This window comes from Mytilus trossulus, chromosome 3, assembly GCF_036588685.1.
Source record: "Mytilus trossulus isolate FHL-02 chromosome 3, PNRI_Mtr1.1.1.hap1, whole genome shotgun sequence".
NCBI classification, from domain to species: domain Eukaryota; kingdom Metazoa; phylum Mollusca; class Bivalvia; order Mytilida; family Mytilidae; genus Mytilus; species Mytilus trossulus.
Window position 1 is genome coordinate 8,930,554 of NC_086375.1, and position 17,705 is coordinate 8,948,258.

The window sequence follows — 17,705 nt, forward strand, 5'->3', positions numbered from 1 at the left end:
CTACATGAGCAACAATTTCAATATTTAAAAAATGAAGACCTCACAAAAATCTATACAATCCTTGACCATAGACATGCACATCTTTTAACACTGGTCATCTAATCTATAGATTCATTAATAATAAATAATGAAAAGGGGAAGTTCATGTGTAATCTACTTTTTAAATGAATAACTTAAGACCCGTTAACATCAACAGTTATAGTTTGTCTCTCAACAAGTTTCCTGAAAAGTCCGTCTGGAATGTCCATTAACTGACTATAACTTCCTATTTCTGATACATGTCCGTGATTTATAACAGCTATCTGGTCAGCAGACTTAATAGTGGACAGACGATGAGCTATTGTTATTACTGTACGACCAACCATCAGTCTTTCTAAAGCTTCATGTACTAAATATTCACTCTCAGCATCTAAGGCACTAAAATATACAATGAATAATTTATAGAACAATGCTCTCAAAGTTGTCTTACAAAATATTTTCTATTAAAAAAACTGAAGTTCAATTATACACAGAGGTCATATGGAACATAATGTAAGTTTCATTTTGAAGCTGTACATCAATAATTAATATGTCTTTTAAATGTCTAGATATTTTGGTACACAATGCCACATTAACATGAACTTGATCATAGTTCTCTCTACCTGAACAACATGCAAACTTGATTTGTAACTCATGTCTTTTGTTATATTATGATAATGTCATTGTTTGGTATTTTTTTTAGATAGCAAATATTCGATAGTCTCTGTGAGAATTATTCAAAACTTGTGTAAATTCATGACAATTGAGAGTTGGGTTGTCTCATTAATATTTACCCTAATCATAAAAAAGAAACTTTAAAATTCTGTTAATTGGACACATAAAAGGGGGTCTCATGACCTTGCTACTAATTTGTCAGATTCCTGTATCCCGCTTACACTATGTATGTAAGCAATTCTCATTTTTTTTGTAATTTCCCGTGTCCCACTGGACTAAATTTCCCGTTTTCACTGCACAATAATTTGACTTTCATGTGTCAGGCTTACAAAAAATCGACAATTCGACGTCTCGCTTAGTCACCCAACCTTTTTGTGTACTAAATCATGAAAGTCAGAAAAAAATATCAAGTGTTTCGTAACTTTCGTTGAATGTTTTCTTGTGTTTTGTCAATGAGATGAGACATTAAAGCTAGTAAAGTAATACTGAAGTTCGTGTATTTGTGATTTACGATTATTACAATGACATTTCAGTTATATCTCGTCAAATTTCTATTATGGATTAAATCTTACCTGGTTGCTTCATCAAGAATAAGAATTTTTGGATTCTGCAATAAAAATATATAAACTATGTATACTGGTGTATATTATATTGCAAATTGCTGAACTTGTAACTGATACATAAAAGTAAAAAAAAAAGGAATATTTGTAAAATTCAGACATATAAATCCCAAATTTATAAAAGTTGCCTATTCTTGAAGTCTAAATGCTTATGTTCATGTTCATTTTTTTATGTGTCTTAGGGATGACAAGAGTAGATAGCTCCTTACCAGAGAAATTTTATCAGTAAATTTCAATATAAAATCATTTTTAGGAATAAAACATATTTTTGTGTTTTTTGAGTTTAGTATGATGTCCATTATCACTGAACTAGTATACATATTTGTTGAGGGGCCAGCTGAAGGACTCCTCTGGATGTGGGAGTTTCTGGCTGCATTGAAGACGCATTGGTTGTTGTCTGTTCTATGGTCGGGTTGTTGTCTCTTTGACACATTCCCCATTTCCATTCTCAATTTTATTTTAGGTGTAAAGCAGACAACTTTCCAAAAATAGACTTCATCATTTGTAATTAAGTTTGTTACCTTAAGGATCGCTCTGGCTATTGCAACTCTTTGTCTTTGTCCCCCTATTAAATAGACATACATACATATAAGTTTTCGCAGTGCAAAATTGAATTCAAAAAATATTTCATACAATAAATATACTATATAACATCTATTAAAAGTTATTGCAAATTTTTTGTACAGGACTAGTAAAAGATACAAATTTTCATGGATTGAGGAAAAATAACATTATTATATAATAATGTTTCAGTGGGATTGGATCCTGCTTACACTTTTCAACCCGCCACATGCTGTATGAATGTGCCTGTCCCAAGTCAGGATACTGTAATTCAGTAGCAGTAGTTGTCATTTGCTGCTGTGTTACATATTTGGTTTTTTTCTTCATTTTTTGTACATTAATTAGGTCAATAGTTTTCTAATTTCAATTGTGTTCATTTGTCATATCAAGGGCTTTTATATACAGGACTTACTATGCACTTAGGGCTTGTTGTAGGCTGTACAGTGACATAAAGTTGACAATTTCTGTGCCATTTGGTCTCTTGTGATCATGAAGAGTTATCTCATTGGCAATCATACCACATCTTCTTTTTTAAATAGTTAGCAAGTGAATGTCCAAAACTTCTCATTTTTATGTGAAACAATACCTGACAAAGTCTGTCCTCTTTCTCCGACCATTGTGTTGAATTTATCTGGGAATGAGTTGATAAAATGATATGCATTGGCTTTCTTTGCTGCCTCGTAAATCTCCTCATCTGTAACTGTGGTAGGGTCTAGTGAGCCATAGGCTATGTTATCTCTTACTGAACATGAAAATAATACAGGCTCCTGAAAAACCATGAAATTTCTATGTATGAATTAATTGGATAAGAACTCCAAATTATAAACAAACACTGGCTATATTGAAATGAAAAATAAACAGTATAATAGAAAATTTTATGACAATTATGCAAAATGAACGTATCTAAGTGCTGAATACATGCACTCAGTATATAAACATTTATAACAAAGACTTTCGGAACAGTTTTTTAAGAATAATCATTCACTTTTCTACTGATCAATATATCGTAAGGCACAAACCTGCCAGACAATATTACTCAATGAAAATGCAATAACCCTTTTGTTACATATATGTACAAAATAAATAAAACCTTATTAAGTACTATATTTACCTGACTAACAGTTCCTATCTGACCCCTTAGCCAGGTAGGATCTATCTTTTTTATATCTTCACCATCTAATGTTACTGAACCTAGATTAAAGTAAAAAAAAAAAATTATTTCAAAATGGCTTCATCCTTTGATGAATTCAAAAATATAAATTTGCAGAATTTCCTTTTTTGGAATACACAGAGATCAATGACATAGAAAATTTTAGCAAATAACAAGCTCTAGGTCTTAATCACACGTAGACTCCCCAAACTGCAATAAATTAATAGTTAAGAGAGACCACTAGAAGAAGACCCTATTTCAGTATTTAAATTTCATTTTCACCAATGTTGTAGCTGCTTTGGTAACATATTTTTGAGAAGAATCATTATGCTTCAACAGTGATGAAATAAAAATATATTAAATAATTTAAACTGCTTTTGTTAACAGTTGTTATGACATTTTATCGGACTATAGATAAAATATCACGTTGTGATTGGTTAAACGCCGTCACGTGGTGACCCCCTATGAGACCGTAGGGGGTTAGTAGGTTTCATAGGGGGTTTATGACGCGTTAATGGCGACGTCATCTATTAATGTTGTTGCGTTTTGTTGTTTATTTTTCAACAAAACGACGCAAAAAATCCGATAAATTCGTTATACGGTTAACTACTGACCCCCTACGGATCCATAGAGGGTGAATAAAATTCATAGGGAATCGGCCTCCGGCCTCATCCCCTATGGATTTTACTAACCCTCTATGGATCCATATTGGGTCAGTAGCGAACCATATAACTTATAATATTGTCTCAGCCGAAATGAAAAAAAACAACATACCAGTATTTCAATTTCTAGCTGATATGGTAACATAGCTTTATGAGGAACATAATATCTCAGAGGTAAATAAAAAATGTTTACATGTTGCTATGGTAACATACCTTGTGAAGGGTCATAATATCTCAGTAGTAAGGATCCAACCGTTGATTTCCCTGAACCACTTGGACCAACGACAGCAGTAATGGACCCTGATGGTACTAATAATGATAATTTATCAAATATCACAACATCTTCTCTGGAAGGGTAGATAAATCGGACGTCAGTAAATTGTATATTACCTATTACTGGTGAAGTTGGAATAAGACCACCTGTTAAAATAATAAATATTTTAATTATCAATGGTTTTATTCATCTTCATTTCACAAGTTCAATAAGACTGCAGATATTAAAATGAAACTCTAATGCTAAGTTCTTTGTAATGTGCATTTTGATTGGCCACATTTTGAGAAGTTAAATCTATGGTATACAGATAAAATGAAAACGTCATCAATGTTTTGATAATAGGTATTTCAAAAATAATAATGCATGGCTTTGCATAATAATCAATAAAAAAGTATCAAACTATAATCCATCGTATTAAAATATATATGTATATATAAAAACTTTTAGAATAATTACATATGATCAAACAGTGATTTATAAAACAGTTTAAAATTGCATATTATTAGTAGAAATACTTACAAGTGCATTATAATTTAACAAATAATAAAGTTGATTTAATAAAAACTAAAAGTTTTGAAATATTTCCATCATAAATTACCACCTGGATGATATCAACCTGTAATAACTACACCTAAATACAAACCATGTACTGGTATAGAAGAAGTTCTGTCTGTTAATTCCCACAATCTAGTACTAGCACCTAGTCCCTTCATCATCTCTGAGTAAAATGATGTCATTCCTGGAAAAAGAAAGAAAAATCAATTATCTGACATAAAATAATCTAACAAAAAGATAAATCACAAAAATACTGTACTCATAGAAAAATATGAAATAGAATGTCCCTAATCAAATGGCAAAATCAAAACCTCGAACACATCAAACACATCAAACAAATTGATAGCAACTGTCATATTGGTACAGGCATTTTTATATGTAGAACATACTTGAAACCTTCCAGTTTAATTGAGTTTACCCATTGTTTGTGCTTAGTTCAGTGGTTGTTGTTGGTTCATGTCACATATTTGTTTTTTTCAAAAAATGTTTTGTTCTAAATTAAGGGGCTTTTTTAAGCAAACCATGAGGTATGGGTTTTCTCATTGTTGAAGGCTGTACAGTTTCCAATACTTGTTAACACCTACTGAGATCTGATACTTACCTCCTAGAGAAGCACCAATGTAGGCAGCATACAACAAGAATGCAGAGAGATCACCAACTGAGATTTGAGACTTACCTCCTAGAGAAACACCAATGTAGGCAGCATACAACAAGAATGCAGAGAGATCACCAACTGAGATTTAAGACTTACCTCCTAAAGAAACACCAATGTAAGCAGCATACAACAAGAATGCAGAGAGATCACCAACTGAGATTTAAGACTTACCTCCTAGAGAAACACCAATTTAAGCAGCATACAACAAGAATGCAGAGAGATCACCAACTGAGATTTGAGACTTACCTCCTAGAGAAACACCAATGTAGGCAGCATACAACAAGAATGCAGAGAGATCACCAACTGAGATTTAAGACTTACCTCCTAAAGAAACACCAATGTAGGCAGCATAAAACAAGAATACAGAGAGATCACCAACTGAGATTTGAGACTTACCTCCTAGAGAAGCACCAATGTAGGCAGCATACAACAAGCATGCAGAGAGATCACCAACTGAGATTTTAGACTTACCTCCTAAAGAAACACCAATGTAGGCAGCATACAACAAGAATGCAGAGATATCACCAACTGAGATTTAAGACTTACCTCCTAAAGAAACACCAATGTAGGCAGCATACAACAAGAATGCAGAGATATCACCAACTACGATTTGAGACTAACCTCCTAAAGAAACACCAATGTAGGCAGCATACAACAAGAATGCAGAGATATCACCAACTGAGATTTGAGATTTACCTCCTAAAGAAACACCAATGTAGGCAGCATACAACAAGAAGGCAGAGAGATCTCAAACTGAGATTTAAGACTTACCTCCTTAAGAAACACCAATGTAGGCAACATACAACAAGAATGCAGAGAGATCACCAACTGAGATTTAAGACTTACCTCCTAAAGAAACACCAATGTAGGCAACATACAACAAGAATGCAGAGAGATCACAACTGAGATTTAAGACTTACCTCCTAGAGAAACACCAATGTAAGCAGCATACCACAATAATGCAGAGAGATCACAAACTGAGATTTAAGACTTACCTCCTAAAGAAACACCAATGTAGGCAGCATACAACAAGAATACAGAGATTACCAACTGATATTTAAGACTTACCTCCTAAAGAAACACCAATATAGGCAGCATACAAGAAGAATGCAGAGAGATCAACAACTGAGATTTGAGACTTACCTCCTAAAGAAACACCAATGTAAGCAGCATACAACAAGAATGCAGAGAGATCAACAACTGAGATTTGAGACTTACCTCCTAGAGAAACACCAATGTAGGCAGCATACAACAAGAATGCAAAGAGATCAACAACTGAGATTTGAGACTTACCTCCTAAAGAAACACCAATGTAGGCAGCATACAACAAGAATGCAGAGAGATCACCAACTGAGATTTGAGACTTACCTCCTAAAGAAACACCAATGTAAGCAGCATACAACAAGAATGCAGAGAGATCACCAACTGAGATTTGAGACTTACCTCCTAGAGAAACACCAATGTAGGCAGCATACAACAAGAAGGCAGAGAGATCACAAACTGAGATTTAAGACTTACCTCCTTAAGAAACACCAATGTAGGCAACATACAACAAGAATGCAGAGAGATCACCAACTGAGATTTAAGACTTACCTCCTAAAGAAACACCAATGTAGGCAACATACAACAAGAATGCAGAGAGATCACCAACTGAGATTTAAGACTTACCTCCTAGAGAAATACCAATGTAAGCAGCATACCACAATAATGCAGAAAGATCACAAACTGAGATTTAAGACTTACCTCCTAAAGAAACACCAATGTAGGCAGCATACAACAAGAATACGGAGAGATTACCAACTGATATTTAAGACTTACCTCCTAAAGAAACACCAATATAGGCAGCATACAAGAAGAATGCAGAGAGATCAACAACTGAGATTTGAGACTTACCTCCTAGAGAAACACCAATGTAAGCAGCATACCACAATAATGCAGAGAGATCACAAACTGAGATTTAAGACTTACCTCCTAAAGAAACACCAATGTAGGCAGCATACAACAAGAATACGGAGAGATTACCAACTGATATTTAAGACTTACCTCCTTAAGAAACACCAATGTAGGCAGCATACAACAAGAATACGGAGAGATTACCAACTGATATTTAAGACTTACCTCCTAAAGAAACACCAATATAGGCAGCATACAAGAAGAATGCAGAGAGATCAACAACTGAGATTTGAGACTTACCTCCTAGAGAAACACCAATGTAAGCAGCATACCACAATAATGCAGAGAGATCACAAACTGAGATTTAAGACTTACCTCCTAAAGAAACACCAATGTAAGCAGCATACAACAAGAATGCAGAGAGATCAACAACTGAGATTTGAGACTTACCTCCTAGAGAAACACCAATGTAGGCAGCATACAACAAGAATGCAAAGAGATCAACAACTGAGATTTGAGACTTACCTCCTAAAGAAACACCAATATAGGCAGCATACAAGAAGAATGCAGAGAGATCAACAACTGAGATTTGAGACTTACCTCCTAAAGAAACACCAATGTAAGCAGCATACAACAAGAATGCAGAGAGATCAACAACTGAGATTTGAGACTTACCTCCAAGAGAAACACCAATGTAGGCAGCATACAACAAGAATGCAAAGAGATCAACAACTGAGATTTGAGACTTACCTCCTAAAGAAACACCAATGTAGGCAGCATACAACAAGAATGCAGAGAGATCACCAACTGAGATTTGAGACTTACTTCCTAAAGAAACACCAATGTAGGCAGCATACAACAAGAATGCAGAGAGATCACCGGTGAACTGAGATTTGAGACTAACCTCCTAAAGAAACACCAATGTAGGCAGTATACAACAAGAATGCAGAGATATCACCAACTGAGATTTGACACTTACCTCCTAGAGAAACACCAATTTAGGCAGCATACAACAAGAATGCAGAGATCACCAACTGAGATTTGAGACTTACCTCCTAAAGAAACACCAATGTAAGCAGCATACAACAAGAATGCAGAGAGATCACCAACTGAGATTTAAGACTTACCTCCTAGAGAAACACCAATGTAGGCAGCATACAACAAGAATGCAGAGAGATCAACAACTGAGATTTGAGACTTATCTCCTAGAGAAACACCAATGTAGGCAGCATACAACAAGAATGCAGAGAGATCACCAACTGAGATTTACGACTTACCTCCTAGAGAAACACCAATGTAGGCAGCATACAACAAGAATGCAGAGAGATCACCAACTGAGATTTACGACTTACCTCCTAGGGAAACACCAATGTAGGCAGCATACAACAAGAATGCAGAGAGATCACCAACTGAGATTTGAGACTTACTTCCTAAAGAAACACCAATGTAGGCAGTATACAACAAGAATGCAGAGAGATCACCAACTGAGATTTGAGACTAACCTCCTAAAGAAACACCAATGTAGGCAGCATACAACAAGAATGCAGAGATATCACCAATTGAGATTTGACACTTACCTCCTAGAGAAACACCAATTTAGGCAGCATACAACAAGAATGCAGAGAGATCACCAACTGAGATTTGAGACTTACCTCCTAGAGAAACACCAATGTAGGCAGCATACAACAATAATGCAGAGAGATCAACAACTGAGATTTGAGACTTACCTCCTAGAGAAGCACCAATTTAGGCAGCATACAACAAGGATGCAGAGAGATCACCAACTGAGATTTGAGACTTACCTCCTAAAGAAACACCAATGTAAGCAGCATACAACAAGAATGCAGAGAGATCACCAACTGAGATTTGAGACTTACCTCCTTGAGAAACACCAATGTAGGCAGCATACAACAAGAATGCAGAGAGATCACCAACTGAGATTTGAGACTTACCTCCAAAAGAAACACCAATGTAGGCAGCATAAAACAAGAATGCAGAGAGATCACCAACTGAGATTTGAGACTTACCTCCTAGAGAAGCACCAATGTAGGCAGCATACAACAAGAATGCAGAGAGATCACCAACTGAGATTTTAGACTTACCTCCTAAAGAAACACCAATGTAGGCAGCATACAACAAGAATGCAGAGAGATCACCAACTGAGATTTGAGACTTACCTCCTAAAGAAACACCAATGTAAGCAGCATACAACAAGAATGCAGAGAGATCACCAACTGAGATTTGAGACTTACCTCCTTGAGAAACACCAATGTAGGCAGCATACAACAAGAATGCAGAGAGATCACCAACTGAGACTTAAAATTACCTCCTAAAGAAACACCAATGTAGGCAGCATAAAACAAGAATACAGAGAGATCACCAACTGAGATTTGAGACTTACCTCCTAGAGAAGCACCAATGTAGGCAGCATACAACAAGAATGCAGAGGGATCACCAACTGAGATTTTAGACTTACCTCCTAAAGAAACACCAATGTAGGCAGCATACAACAAGAATGCAGAGATATCACCAACTGAGATTTAAGACTTACCTCCTAAAGAAACACCAATGTAGGCAGCATACAACAAGAATGCAGAGAGATCACCAACTGAGATTTGAGACTAACCTCCTAAAGAAACACCAATGTAGGCAGCATACAACAAGAATGCAGAGATATCACCAACTGAGATTTGACACTTACCTCCTAGAGAAACACCAATTTAGGCAGCATACAACAAGAATGCAGAGAGATCACCAACTGAGATTTGAGACTTACCTCCTAGAGAAACACCAATGTAGGCAACATACAACAAAAATGCAGAGAGATCACCAACTGAGATTTGAGACTAACCTCCTAAAGAAACACCAATGTAGGCAGCATACAACAAGAATGCAGAGATATCACCAACTGAGATTTGAGACTTACCTCCTAAAGAAACACCAATGTAGGCAGCATACAACAAGAATGCAGAGAGATCACCAACTGAGATTTGAGACTTACCTCCTAGAGAAACACCAATGTAAGCAGCATACAACAAGAATGCAGAGAGATCACAAACTGAGATTTAAGACTTACCTCCTTAAGAAACACCAATGTAGGCAACATACAACAAGAATGCAGAGAGATCACCAACTGAGATTTAAGACTTACCTCCTAAAGAAACACCAATGTAGGCAACATACAACAAGAATGCAGAGAGATCACCAACTGAGATTTAAGACTTACCTCCTAAAGAAACACCAATGTAGGCAACATACAACAAGAATGCAGAGAGATCACCAACTGAGATTTAAGACTTACCTCCTAGAGAAACACCAATGTAAGCAGCATACCACAATAATGCAGAGAGATCACAAACTGAGATTTAAGAATTATCTCCTAAAGAAACACCAATGTAGGCAGCATACAACAAGAATACAGAGAGATTACCAACTGATATTTAAGACTTACCTCCTAAAGAAACACCAATATAGGCAGCATACAACAAGAATGCAGAGAGATCAACAACTGAGATTTGAGACTTACCTCCTAGAGAAACACCAATGTAGGCAGCATACAACAAGAAGGCAGAGAGATCACAAACTGAGATTTAAGACTTACCTCCTTAAGAAACACCAATGTAGGCAACATACAACAAGAATGCAGAGAGATCACCAACTGAGATTTAAGACTTACCTCCTAAAGAAACACCAATGTAGACAACATACAACAAGAATGCAGAGAGATCACCAACTGAGATTTAAGACTTACCTCCTAGAGAAATACCAATGTAAGCAGCATACCACAATAATGCAGAAAGATCACAAACTGAGATTTAAGACTTACCTCCTAAAGAAACACCAATGTAGGCAGCATACAACAAGAATACGGAGAGATTACCAACTGATATTTAAGACTTACCTCCTAAAGAAACACCAATATAGGCAGCATACAAGAAGAATGCAGAGAGATCAACAACTGAGATTTGAGACTTACCTCCTAGAGAAACACCAATGTAAGCAGCATACCACAATAATGCAGAGAGATCACCAACTGAGATTTAAGACTTACCTCCTAAAGAAACACCAATGTAGGCAGCATACAACAAGAATGCAGAGAGATCACCAACTGAGATTTGAGACTTACCTCCTAAAGAAACACCAATGTAAGCAGCATACAACAAGAATGCAGAGAGATCACCAACTGAGATTTGAGACTTACCTCCTTGAGAAACACCAATGTAGGCAGCATACAACAAGAATGCAGAGAGATCACCAACTGAGACTTAAAATTACCTCCTAAAGAAACACCAATGTAGGCAGCATAAAACAAGAATACAGAGAGATCACCAACTGAGATTTGAGACTTACCTCCTAGAGAAGCACCAATGTAGGCAGCATACAACAAGAATGCAGAGGGATCACCAACTGAGATTTTAGACTTACCTCCTAAAGAAACACCAATGTAGGCAGCATACAACAAGAATGCAGAGATATCACCAACTGAGATTTAAGACTTACCTCCTAAAGAAACACCAATGTAGGCAGCATACAACAAGAATGCAGAGAGATCACCAACTGAGATTTGAGACTAACCTCCTAAAGAAACACCAATGTAGGCAGCATACAACAAGAATGCAGAGATATCACCAACTGAGATTTGACACTTACCTCCTAGAGAAACACCAATTTAGGCAGCATACAACAAGAATGCAGAGAGATCACCAACTGAGATTTGAGACTTACCTCCTAGAGAAACACCAATGTAGGCAACATACAACAAAAATGCAGAGAGATCACCAACTGAGATTTGAGACTAACCTCCTAAAGAAACACCAATGTAGGCAGCATACAACAAGAATGCAGAGATATCACCAACTGAGATTTGAGACTTACCTACTAAAGAAACACCAATGTAGGCAGCATACAACAAGAATGCAGAGAGATCACCAACTGAGATTTGAGACTTACCTCCTAGAGAAACACCAATGTAAGCAGCATACAACAAGAATGCAGAGAGATCACAAACTGAGATTTAAGACTTACCTTCTTAAGAAACACCAATGTAGGCAACATACAACAAGAATGCAGAGAGATCACCAACTGAGATTTAAGACTTACCTCCTAAAGAAACACCAATGTAGGCAACATACAACAAGAATGCAGAGAGATCACCAACTGAGATTTAAGACTTACCTCCTAGAGAAACACCAATGTAAGCAGCATACCACAATAATGCAGAGAGATCACAAACTGAGATTTAAGAATTACCTCCTAAAGAAACACCAATGTAGGCAGCATACAACAAGAATACAGAGAGATTACCAACTGATATTTAAGACTTACCTCCTAAAGAAACACCAATATAGGCAGCATACAACAAGAATGCAGAGAGATCAACAACTGAGATTTGAGACTTACCTCCTAGAGAAACACCAATGTAGGCAGCATACAACAAGAAGGCAGAGAGATCACAAACTGAGATTTAAGACTTACCTCCTTAAGAAACACCAATGTAGGCAACATACAACAAGAATGCAGAGAGATCACCAACTGAGATTTAAGACTTACCTCCTAAAGAAACACCAATGTAGGCAACATACAACAAGAATGCAGAGAGATCACCAACTGAGATTTAAGACTTACCTCCTAGAGAAATACCAATGTAAGCAGCATACCACAATAATGCAGAAAGATCACAAACTGAGATTTAAGACTTACCTCCTAAAGAAACACCAATGTAGGCAGCATACAACAAGAATACGGAGAGATTACCAACTGATATTTAAGACTTACCTCCTAAAGAAACACCAATATAGGCAGCATACAAGAAGAATGCAGAGAGATCAACAACTGAGATTTGAGACTTACCTCCTAGAGAAACACCAATGTAAGCAGCATACCACAATAATGCAGAGAGATCACAAACTGAGATTTAAGACTTACCTCCTAAAGAAACACCAATGTAGGCAGCATACAACAAGAATACGGAGAGATTACCAACTGATATTTAAGACTTACCTCCTTAAGAAACACCAATGTAGGCAGCATACAACAAGAATACGGAGAGATTACCAACTGATATTTAAGACTTACCTCCTAAAGAAACACCAATATAGGCAGCATACAAGAAGAATGCAGAGAGATCAACAACTGAGATTTGAGACTTACCTCCTAGAGAAACACCAATGTAAGCAGCATACCACAATAATGCAGAGAGATCACAAACTGAGATTTAAGACTTACCTCCTAAAGAAACACCAATGTAAGCAGCATACAACAAGAATGCAGAGAGATCAACAACTGAGATTTGAGACTTACCTCCTAGAGAAACACCAATGTAGGCAGCATACAACAAGAATGCAAAGAGATCAACAACTGAGATTTGAGACTTACCTCCTTAAGAAACACCAATATAGGCAGCATACAAGAAGAATGCAGAGAGATCAACAACTGAGATTTGAGACTTACCTCCTAAAGAAACACCAATGTAAGCAGCATACAACAAGAATGCAGAGAGATCAACAACTGAGATTTGAGACTTACCTCCAAGAGAAACACCAATGTAGGCAGCATACAACAAGAATGCAAAGAGATCAACAACTGAGATTTGAGACTTACCTCCTAAAGAAACACCAATGTAGGCAGCATACAACAAGAATGCAGAGAGATCACCAACTGAGATTTGAGACTTACTTCCTAAAGAAACACCAATGTAGGCAGCATACAACAAGAATGCAGAGAGATCACCGGTGAACTGAGATTTGAGACTAACCTCCTAAAGAAACACCAATGTAGGCAGTATACAACAAGAATGCAGAGATATCACCAACTGAGATTTGACACTTACCTCCTAGAGAAACACCAATTTAGGCAGCATACAACAAGAATGCAGAGATCACCAACTGAGATTTGAGACTTACCTCCTAAAGAAACACCAATGTAAGCAGCATACAACAAGAATGCAGAGAGATCACCAACTGAGATTTAAGACTTACCTCCTAGAGAAACACCAATGTAGGCAGCATACAACAAGAATGCAGAGAGATCAACAACTGAGATTTGAGACTTATCTCCTAGAGAAACACCAATGTAGGCAGCATACAACAAGAATGCAGAGAGATCACCAACTGAGATTTACGACTTACCTCCTAGAGAAACACCAATGTAGGCAGCATACAACAAGAATGCAGAGAGATCACCAACTGAGATTTACGACTTACCTCCTAGAGAAACACCAATGTAGGCAGCATACAACAAGAATGCAGAGAGATCACCAACTGAGATTTGAGACTTACTTCCTAAAGAAACACCAATGTAGGCAGTATACAACAAGAATGCAGAGAGATCACCAACTGAGATTTGAGACTAACCTCCTAAAGAAACACCAATGTAGGCAGCATACAACAAGAATGCAGAGATATCACCAATTGAGATTTGACACTTACCTCCTAGAGAAACACCAATTTAGGCAGCATACAACAAGAATGCAGAGAGATCACCAACTGAGATTTGAGACTTACCTCCTAGAGAAGCACCAATGTAGGCAGCATACAACAATAATGCAGAGAGATCAACAACTGAGATTTGAGACTTACCTCCTAGAGAAGCACCAATTTAGGCAGCATACAACAAGGATGCAGAGAGATCACCAACTGAGATTTGAGACTTACCTCCTAAAGAAACACCAATGTAAGCAGCATACAACAAGAATGCAGAGAGATCACCAACTGAGATTTGAGACTTACCTCCTTGAGAAACACCAATGTAGGCAGCATACAACAAGAATGCAGAGAGATCACCAACTGAGATTTGAGACTTACCTCCTAAAGAAACACCAATGTAGGCAGCATAAAACAAGAATGCAGAGAGATCACCAACTGAGATTTGAGACTTACCTCCTAGAGAAGCACCAATGTAGGCAGCATACAACAAGAATGCAGAGAGATCACCAACTGAGATTTTAGACTTACCTCCTAAAGAAACACCAATGTAGGCAGCATACAACAAGAATGCAGAGAGATCACCAACTGAGATTTGAGACTTACCTCCTAAAGAAACACCAATGTAGGCAACATACAACAAGAATGCAGAGAGATCACCAACTGAGATTTAAGACTTACCTCCTAGAGAAATACCAATGTAAGCAGCATACCACAATAATGCAGAAAGATCACAAACTGAGATTTAAGACTTACCTCCTAAAGAAACACCAATGTAGGCAGCATACAACAAGAATACGGAGAGATTACCAACTGATATTTAAGACTTACCTCCTTAAGAAACACCAATGTAGGCAGCATACAACAAGAATACGGAGAGATTACCAACTGATATTTAAGACTTACCTCCTAAAGAAACACCAATATAGGCAGCATACAAGAAGAATGCAGAGAGATCAACAACTGAGATTTGAGACTTACCTCCTAGAGAAACACCAATGTAAGCAGCATACCACAATAATGCAGAGAGATCACAAACTGAGATTTAAGACTTACCTCCTAAAGAAACACCAATGTAAGCAGCATACAACAAGAATGCAGAGAGATCAACAACTGAGATTTGAGACTTACCTCCTAGAGAAACACCAATGTAGGCAGCATACAACAAGAATGCAAAGAGATCAACAACTGAGATTTGAGACTTACCTCCTAAAGAAACACCAATATAGGCAGCATACAAGAAGAATGCAGAGAGATCAACAACTGAGATTTGAGACTTATCTCCTAGAGAAACACCAATGTAAGCAGCATACAACAAGAATGCAGAGAGATCAACAACTGAGATTTGAGACTTACCTCCAAGAGAAACACCAATGTAGGCAGCATACAACAAGAATGCAAAGAGATCAACAACTGAGATTTGAGACTTACCTCCTAAAGAAACACCAATGTAGGCAGCATACAACAAGAATGCAGAGAGATCACCAACTGAGATTTGAGACTTACTTCCTAAAGAAACACCAATGTAGGCAGCATACAACAAGAATGCAGAGAGATCACCGGTGAACTGAGATTTGAGACTAACCTCCTAAAGAAACACCAATGTAGGCAGTATACAACAAGAATGCAGAGATATCACCAACTGAGATTTGACACTTACCTCCTAGAGAAACACCAATTTAGGCAGCATACAACAAGAATGCAGAGATCACCAACTGAGATTTGAGACTTACCTCCTAAAGAAACACCAATGTAAGCAGCATACAACAAGAATGCAGAGAGATCACCAACTGAGATTTAAGACTTACCTCCTAGAGAAACACCAATGTAGGCAGCATACAACAAGAATGCAGAGAGATCAACAACTGAGATTTGAGACTTATCTCCTAGAGAAACACCAATGTAGGCAGCATACAACAAGAATGCAGAGAGATCACCAACTGAGATTTACGACTTACCTCCTAGAGAAACACCAATGTAGGCAGCATACAACAAGAATGCAGAGAGATCACCAACTGAGATTTACGACTTACCTCCTAGAGAAACACCAATGTAGGCAGCATACAACAAGAATGCAGAGAGATCACCAACTGAGATTTGAGACTTACTTCCTAAAGAAACACCAATGTAGGCAGTATACAACAAGAATGCAGAGAGATCACCAACTGAGATTTGAGACTAACCTCCTAAAGAAACACCAATGTAGGCAGCATACAACAAGAATGCAGAGATATCACCAATTGAGATTTGACACTTACCTCCTAGAGAAACACCAATTTAGGCAGCATACAACAAGAATGCAGAGAGATCACCAACTGAGATTTGAGACTTACCTCCTAGAGAAACACCAATGTAGGCAGCATACAACAATAATGCAGAGAGATCAACAACTGAGATTTGAGACTTACCTCCTAGAGAAGCACCAATTTAGGCAGCATACAACAAGGATGCAGAGAGATCACCAACTGAGATTTGAGACTTACCTCCTAAAGAAACACCAATGTAAGCAGCATACAACAAGAATGCAGAGAGATCACCAACTGAGATTTGAGACTTACCTCCTTGAGAAACACCAATGTAGGCAGCATACAACAAGAATGCAGAGAGATCACCAACTGAGATTTGAGACTTACCTCCTAAAGAAACACCAATGTAGGCAGCATAAAACAAGAATGCAGAGAGATCACCAACTGAGATTTGAGACTTACCTCCTAGAGAAGCACCAATGTAGGCAGCATACAACAAGAATGCAGAGAGATCACCAACTGAGATTTTAGACTTACCTCCTAAAGAAACACCAATGTAGGCAGCATACAACAAGAATGCAGAGAGATCACCAACTGAGATTTGAGACTTACCTCCTAAAGAAACACCAATGTAAGCAGCATACAACAAGAATGCAGAGAGATCACCAACTGAGATTTGAGACTTACCTCCTAAAGAAACACCAATGTAGGCAGCATAAAACAAGAATGCAGAGAGATCACCAACTGAGATTTGAGACTTACCTCCTAGAGAAGCACCAATGTAGGCAGCATACAACAAGAATGCAGAGAGATCACCAACTGAGATTTTAGACTTACCTCCTAAAGAAACACCAATGTAGGCAGCATACAACAAGAATGCAGAGAGATCACCAACTGAGATTTGAGACTTACCTCCTAAAGAAACACCAATGTAAGCAGCATACAACAAGAATGCAGAGAGATCACCAACTGAGA

General features: G+C 37.4%; 1 protein-coding gene across 1 annotated transcript in view; it reads right to left on the reverse strand.

Moving 5' to 3' along the window:
- LOC134710099 (ATP-binding cassette sub-family B member 10, mitochondrial-like) overlaps positions 1 to 17,705 on the reverse strand; it is a 76,578-nt gene continuing 58,873 nt past the window's right edge. Inside the window, exons 7-13 of the mRNA XM_063570292.1 lie at positions 4,604 to 4,699; positions 3,900 to 4,106; positions 2,986 to 3,065; positions 2,461 to 2,641; positions 1,835 to 1,878; positions 1,266 to 1,300; positions 1 to 417 (exon numbers count right to left, since the gene is read on the reverse strand). Of these exons, the coding sequence (XP_063426362.1) occupies positions 174 to 417; positions 1,266 to 1,300; positions 1,835 to 1,878; positions 2,461 to 2,641; positions 2,986 to 3,065; positions 3,900 to 4,106; positions 4,604 to 4,699 (887 nt within the window). The 3' untranslated portion in view covers positions 1 to 173. The remainder of the gene's footprint in view (positions 418 to 1,265; positions 1,301 to 1,834; positions 1,879 to 2,460; positions 2,642 to 2,985; positions 3,066 to 3,899; positions 4,107 to 4,603; positions 4,700 to 17,705) is intronic.